The sequence below is a fragment of the Vigna umbellata genome, chromosome 3, assembly GCF_029865625.1.
Source record: "Vigna umbellata cultivar VRB3 chromosome 3, Vumbellata_1.0, whole genome shotgun sequence".
In the NCBI taxonomy this organism is placed as follows: domain Eukaryota; kingdom Viridiplantae; phylum Streptophyta; class Magnoliopsida; order Fabales; family Fabaceae; genus Vigna; species Vigna umbellata.
The window spans coordinates 13567782-13575607 of NC_142167.1; the positions used below are offsets into that span (position 1 = coordinate 13567782).

General features: G+C 30.7%; 1 protein-coding gene across 2 annotated transcripts; it reads right to left on the bottom strand.

The window, feature by feature from the left end:
* Window positions 1–2873: 2873 nt before the first annotated feature.
* Window positions 2874–5763, bottom strand: LOC148201678 (uncharacterized). 2 transcript variants are annotated; one of them, XR_015784673.1, is made up of 5 exons: window positions 5519–5763; window positions 4928–5184; window positions 4004–4455; window positions 3426–3894; window positions 2874–3332 (listed from the first exon to the last, which is right to left on the bottom strand). XR_015784673.1 is itself a non-coding variant. In XM_088108376.1 (4 exons), exons 1-4 carry the CDS (start codon window positions 5614–5616, stop codon window positions 3619–3621), a joined length of 1083 nt encoding a protein of 360 aa, XP_087964502.1. In that variant the 5' UTR covers window positions 5617–5763; the 3' UTR covers window positions 3366–3618. The 2 variants fall into 2 exon arrangements, 1 of the variants encoding a protein (XP_087964502.1); XM_088108376.1 differs by lacking the exon at window positions 2874–3332 and having other exon boundaries at window positions 3366–3894.
* Window positions 5764–7826: the final 2063 nt, after the last annotated feature.

Genomic DNA, 7826 nt, shown 5'->3' on the forward strand with positions numbered 1-7826 from the left:
TTGGCTCGCGAATTACCGTCCATTTTGACAGTACTAACTTTATATAATATATATATATATATATATATATATATATATATATATAAAATTTTATAATTTAAGTACAAGATTAAAATTAATATATTACATCATTAAATTAGAAAGACCTATTCATATCCTAAATGCGTCAAATTCAGATTAAAAAAATTACATTAATTTTGTCTCAAAGACGAGTACATGCACATAAATATGTTCCCAAATTACTATAAATATATATTTTTTAGAATAAGGATAAGAAAAATATTTTTCATTAATTAAAATTAATTTATGTATTAACGAAGTTTCTCACTATAATGCGAAATTTAAAAAATAAAAAAATACCCAAATTATATACTTATTTTTAATATTAAGTTTCAAGTTTATAATAAATTTGATTATTTTAAATTAAGTCTCTATTATTTTTTTTTAAAGTTTATTAAGTACTTAAAATTTTTATATATTTTAATTGAATTCTTATTATTTAATTTTCTGGTTAAATGGAGACGTGACTGTTATTTTGGTGACTATGATCTTGTTTACTCTCTACAAGAAAGGTAAAGTTCTTTGGTTAATAAAAAAAGTGATATTACAGTCAATGTAAAATGAAGATGAGATGAGAAGATGGATGGACAAATGTAGGGTATATGACTATCCCATTCTTATTCTCATCCATGTGCTCAACTGATATAAGTTTCTTTTTGTCACATTGGAAAACAAGTATATCAATAAGTGCACCAAGTATATCAATAAGTGCACCGTATTTACTTGTTTACTGTTTGAAATATTAATTAAATCATTTTTTTTACTAAAAAATAAAAGTCACATAAAAGAAAACACAATAATATATCAACACATCTTCTTTCATCCAATATTAAATATTGAATATTCGTAAAGAAATTATAATTGTTTTCCAATATTAAATAATAATTAGATAAAGATAAAATAACATTTGCTTTGGTATATGAAAGTGCAAAAAAATTGTATGTCTTCTTATTGCTATGTTTTCATTAGCGGTTTGTGCTTTTTTGTTTTGTTGTTATTTATCCTTATTGTCCTTTCTATTTGAGGATTAAAGAGTAAAACTTGTTTTTGGTTTTTTATTTGTATTTAAAACTTCAATAAGAGCAATAAATAGCAAATACTAAATACAAATATTATATATATATATATATATATATATATATATATATATATATTGATATAGAAATCAAACTAATTATAATACTTGTTTTCTTAACACAAATATTTGATAAGGGTGTTAAAAACTTGTTGATGTTCTAATGCAATAAATTTCTCAACAAGTATAATAGATAGTTTATAGTATCACAAGTTTTGTATCCACATAAATTTGATAAAATAGATAGTATTTAAACTGGTTTGATTTGGATAATACATTGTTTGGTGGTAAGGCAAGCATGTAAAAATATATTTATTGTAGTAAAGAGTTGAATAAAAATGTGTTGAAACAAATTCAATAAAAAAAGTCTATTGCAATATGATGATGACGTGTTGAGTTTAGATTTCACCTTTTTGTCTCTCACTTGTTCCAATCAAATTATTATTTATATAAATGTAATTATTCATGTCATAGAGTACTCTTAAGTGTAACTTTAGGTCCATTCTTGAAACCTAAAGTCTAAGATCATCAAACTTTAATATGATTCTTCAGTGACTAATTGAATGAATCACTTGCATTAAGATTTGGACTCTACAGCCTGCTAGAGCCTTAGATTTATTCCTAACATCTAAAAGGAAGAAGAGATTTGGTTGGACCACAACTTGAAATCAATTTCCACTTAATCTCAAGCTAGTGAAATAAGATGAGTGATTAGTTCGTCAATCAACAAACATAAATTGATTCACAAACATGCAAACAAAAACATACTTTAATAAATAAAACACTATCAATATAAGAGAGTTTCAAAGGATTACATCTTGACCTCAACACAAGAGAGACTTAGCTCTTTATAATGGATGTAAAGATTACGTGATTTGAATAATCATGTTCTCTTATACTCTCTAAGAATAATCAATAAGTATAGATAAAAGTGTTTACAAAGCTCTCTAAAAAAGTATCTAAAATGAAAATCCAAAAATCTCCCTAAAATAGGAATATAACTCTGTTTTTATAAATGGCTCAAGGTGGGATCTCTATAGTCCCCTTGTGGTTCAACAACAGAGGTTTCCTTCCCATGGGTTTGCTTTTATGGTTCACTCTCCTACTCTAGTGCTTTGAAAATGAGTCTTCATGGCTTAGTTTTAGATTTGGTGTTTGAGGCTTTTTCTTCCAAGGATTTACTCTTTGTGGCCGAACTTCAATTCTATTACTCAATTACACAAGTTACCATTTGTCCAAAATTGCTAGAATTTCATCTAATTTTTAAAAGTTTTCACTTTGACTCTCTTTTAATGTTAAAAACTATAGAACCAATTGGATCAAAAATAAATTTAGTAAAATCTTAATATAGTAAAAAATGTATCAAATTCATCTCAAAATTAACTTAAATGAAAAACTTATCAACATGCTAACCTAATTCGCTTTTTGCAAGCTAAATGCAAACGGATCAAGATGGGACGAATGGACAACATTACCATAAATATAGAGATATGACCCATATGAAACTAAACAATGACCAAATAGATTTTTTTTTTAATTTATGTTTTTTTAATATATATTTTTAGTGCTTTTTATTTATTTGAAAATTGTTGCAACTAACCAAATCTTAAAAGAATCAATATTAAAAAAATTTTAAAAAAATGATAAATGTATAAAAAATATACTTGTTTGCATATGACTATAAAATTATTAAAATAAAATAACAAATAATAAAAATGACTAATAGTAGAAATAAATGTATAAAAATATACTTGTTCTTTTTTAGCTCTCTTACCCCAAACTAGTTTTCTACAACGATATCATTGAAGGATTGCCCAAATTAGGAGGGACAGGTTGAGTAAAGCTGCCCATTTCATGACTTTAACTCACACGTATACAGCTAGCGATGTAGCTCAAACATATCTTGATTATGTTTTAAACTCCTTGGCAACCCAATTAGCATCACCAGTGATCGTGACGCCATCTTCATTAGCCAATTTTGGCAAGAATTTATGTCTTTACAGGGAGTGCAGATTCAGTTATCTTCTAGTTACCAGTAATAAATCCTCCATGTTCCAGGGAAATTCGTTGTTGATGATGAAACTGGAAAGGAAAAGGCTCTTGAATCGGGTAGCAAGCAAGGTTGCATGCCTTGTTTCTCAAGTTCTTTTCTTCGAACAAGTTCGAGAACTACCGGAATCTCCAGAATGGTGCACAGCTTAGCAAAATTGATAAATAAAACACACAGTAATTAGTGCAATGAATACACTGTAACACTTGTACATTCAGCCTTTGATTCAATAAGACTTACATTCTGCCTTTGACTTCAATTCCATTTCTCAAGAGACAACGCTGGCCTCAAAATCAACAGGAAATTACAGATACATTGGAATCAGTTTGAATACAATAGGGAAATAATCAAACACATAGAATCAACAGATACACAACAATGACTATGAAAAGAAGAGTTGAAGATGTATATATACACCACTCACTAAACCAAATTAAGACTTCTTAACATTAGGTTCAAGTCCTAAATCCTTTCTGGTTTTCCCCACAAACAAATCTCCAGATTTGATCATGCCAGGAAGCCTTCCAAGCACTGTAATGAATGGGAACTGTGCTACTGCAGTTTTTCTCCCTAATGAGACTATAGAGATTGGTGGTTGCGCCTTGTATGTTCCCAATTTGTTCTCTTTGCCTCCTCCTTCTATCAATAACTTTAGGTTCTTGGCAACCAATTGAGCATGACCACTTGCATACACCCCTTGTTTGATTTCCTGTCACACAATTCAATAGTTCATTGCTAGCAAAGATTTTTAAATGCCACAAATATGGTGCACAGAATCAAATTACCAAAATGATCTTGTTTTGGTTAATAACACTTACTTGAACATCTGTAATATCTCCAATTGCAAAAATGTTGCTCCTGCCCTTCACTCTCAAGTTTTCATCGACCTTGATCCTTCCATCACCATCCAAGTCATCCTTCAGAAGTGTTTCTCTAAGCCATGTGGAACCAACTGGTTTCCCTATGCATAGAAAATGAGCATCTGCTTCTATAGTCTCTCCATTTGAAGTTTCATATGTCTTATTTTCTTCCGAAGAGGATTTCACTTCGACAGATTGCTCTAGTTTCACATCAACCTTCTTTGATTTGAGCCACTTCAAAGTCTTACTTGATGCTTTTTGCCCAATGTATTCCAGCAACCTTACCCCTTTATGCACTATAGTGACCTTTTTGTCAGGAAAATCAACAGCAATCTCTGCTGCAAGCTCAACACCAGTTGGACCTCCCCCAACAATCAAAATTGAACTTGCAGATTTGATTTTTGCATTTTCTGCCATGCAAAATTCTCCTCATAAGTCAAATAAATACATTTAAAATCGCTTCATATGCCAAAATTTATTATATAATGGAACTTTGACTAGAAATACACAGCTACGTGTTCTTTGGATACACTTCTCGATTAAAAAACTCACAGGAAAAGAAATAAAGAAAAGTAAAATTGAATTGAATTATTCCTATGTGTTAAAATCACCTTTTGTACTTAACTTCTATAGAACCTCTTTCATCCAACTTCTTTAGAAGCTAATTTTTGATAAAAACAATATGAACTGTTTTGTTGGAATTTTCACACAGATAAGATTAATTTAAAATATATATAAGTAGAGCAAAACTCATCTCACAAGATTTTATAGGGTTGAGTTTAGTTTAAAATTAACTTCTTAACAAATTTTATTATCTTATTTTCTTCTCTAAGTATTTACGAAAATAAATCTATCCAACCAGAATTCAAGTTAAAGTATTACCTGCTTGGTATTGGTCAAGTCTTTCAGTCCTGGTTTTGGGAATAGGTTCTGCGTGGCCAGTGGCAATAACAAGATAGTCATAGGCAATCTGCTGGCCATCTGCAGTAAACACTTCAGTTTCAGTTATGTTGACTGCACTGGATACAACAAGGTCACCCTTTTTGAAGTACTCTCTATGGTTGATCACTATCCTTTCAGCAAAAGATGGCTCAACCAATCCCCTCAAACTTGCCCATGGAATCTCAAAATATTCCTTCCTGTGTTCAACAACTCAGTCAATGCAACATACACATAACAAGCTCTATGGTAAAACCTACTCTCAAATTTTGGGTCTGCTTAAAATTGGTTATAAACTCATTTGAACTTATCAAAGAAGTAAAAGTTTATTTTTTAAACTTAATTTAATAAACATCTAGAGGTTACTTATTTCATTAAACTGTGCAATCAAGCTCTTAAGTATCAAGCACTTAAGCGTTGTTTGAAATGAGCCACAGTTTTTATACTTGTATACAACATTGAACTTCAATTAGATATAGAAAAGAGATAACAGAGAGACCATGGTACGATTACATATAGAAAGAGGGAACTCACGGATCAATAAGGGTAACGTTGGCTTGATTTTGTATATTTTTTGCTAGGGTGGCACCGGCAACACCACCTCCTACGATGACCACTTTCTTCTCCGCCATCTTTAGTGATTGCAATATACTCACCCTTGATAAGAGTTGGAATTTACTCTGTAATTTGCAATGATTGTTATGTTCCTGAAATAAGATAAGGCAACAACATAAATAGATGTCTCTGCGTCATTGCATGTATCATCAAAATGAAATGTCAAATCTTGAATTTGGACACAAATAAGACTAAAGCCAAATGGAAGCTGTAGCTGTAGTCAACCAATCACCTTCCTAGTTCACAACCAGAAAGAAAGCTGTGTTCCAACAACTTCTTTATGTGAAATTTCTTTAGGAAAATATTATTAAACAAAATAAAATGACCCCACAATTATATGAAAATTTATAATTACATGGTATAATACTCTTGAATCATTGACGATGATGGCTTCTTCAAAAAGGTTCTTAGGTGCCAGCCAGCATATGGTGTAGCTTGCTGATTCAGACTTCCTAGAGGTGATTATTCAAATGCAAAGGATTAAAATAAATCATGTTAGAAGATATTTTCCTTTATTTAATGTATTCTTTTTTCTTTTTCGTGCAAGGTGTCAAGGAGTTGGGGACAATGAGTTGGAGTTCCAACTTGAAACCACAGATTTGGCACTTTGTGATCAAATACTGCCGTAAGTTTTCTAGGACCTTCTTTCTTAGTATAGCAGCAGATTAAGAGCTAAGGATTTGATATAGTCTTGATTCGTGTAGTTTAAGATAAGGTTATTATCTTCACTTTCATCAGCTTTTGACTAATTGGGTTCAAAGTTGACTTATCTTCCTTCTAGATGAGTTAGGCTTTGGATTCTTCTTATGTCCCAATCTTTCTTTTTTGACATTTATGCCTTTTATCCTGAACTTACAGTATAAATTCACCAAGACAACCAATAGCTACAGGATCCAAGTTAGTTCGACCCAAAAGAAATAGTTTTTTCTTATTATTCTTAATACTTTTTCACCTTTGGAAATATCAATTTCTTTTCTGTTCTTATCTTTTATAATTCACCCTCATAGTTTTTTGGCAATTTCTTAGTCTTCCAGTTAATGATTTTTGTTCATTATTTAATATAGTGCAATCTTGATCTTAAGGGTGGAGCAGAAGGTACTATTTTGATTTGAGACTGCATAAATCTTTTACGGAAGACAATTTTGTTCGAATCAGTAAGAACAGAAGGACAAAACTTGTTTTTATGTTTAGTATTTAACGTAACTACATAAGACTTGAATTTAACACCACTCATTAAGCTGAACATTTTTCATATTATTTTATCTATTCACTTAGCAGCCAAAATGCTCTCTAATGCAAGATTTTTTTTTTTTGTTCTCATTCAATTCCTTATATTTCGCTGCTGCCTGTTGTGAGCAATATTGTTTTGAAAGTAACATTTTCGTTCACATGGAAAGTGACTTCTTGATCGTACATGTAGATTGAAATGTGAAACAATCGATTGACCTTAGAACTCCAATGTCATTGCAGATCAAACTTTAAAAAGAAGGAAATAGTGTGAAAACAAACGAGCCAGCACTTTATTTTGGTACCAGATTTGCGGGCGAAACACCATCATATGAAATTCAAATCACATCCTCAAATGCATGGTCTATTTCTTTTCTAATCCTATATGTACCAACAACCATTATTAATCTATACAGCTATACTTATTCGAGGGAAATAGGTCATATGGATTAAACAATACTATTGTGTTCTGTCATGAAACAATAAAGCTTTGAGATCCATTAAGATCTCAGTATTTTAAAATGGCCTCACCTAAAGTTTTTCTTGTCTTATCTTCACCAACATGTCAAAGTTGGAATGCACTCTTAGAAGTGAACAGGGATACCTTTTTAAGTAGTTAGTGGATGATTACACAAAAATGATTAAAGAATCTAATTAAGTATCCTTGCTTTTGGTAGGATTTACTCGAACTGAAGATAAGTTTGCACATTGTACAGCAAGCATAACATGAGATTTTATGCAATACAAGTGGCTTGTATGTTATTTCACCAGGGTCTATTTTGAAGTTTGAATATGTGAATATAAATCTCGACTCCTACAAACTATCAAATTATTATATGTGATATAATTGTCAATTAATTTGGAATTGGAACTGTGTGAAAATATTATTTTTCATTTTCATGTAGTGTGTCAAACTTTCTGCAGACAAACCACCCGATCAATTTTATCAACCGTACATGTCAACGATACGATGGTTCTGAATCACAATTATATCTCATGA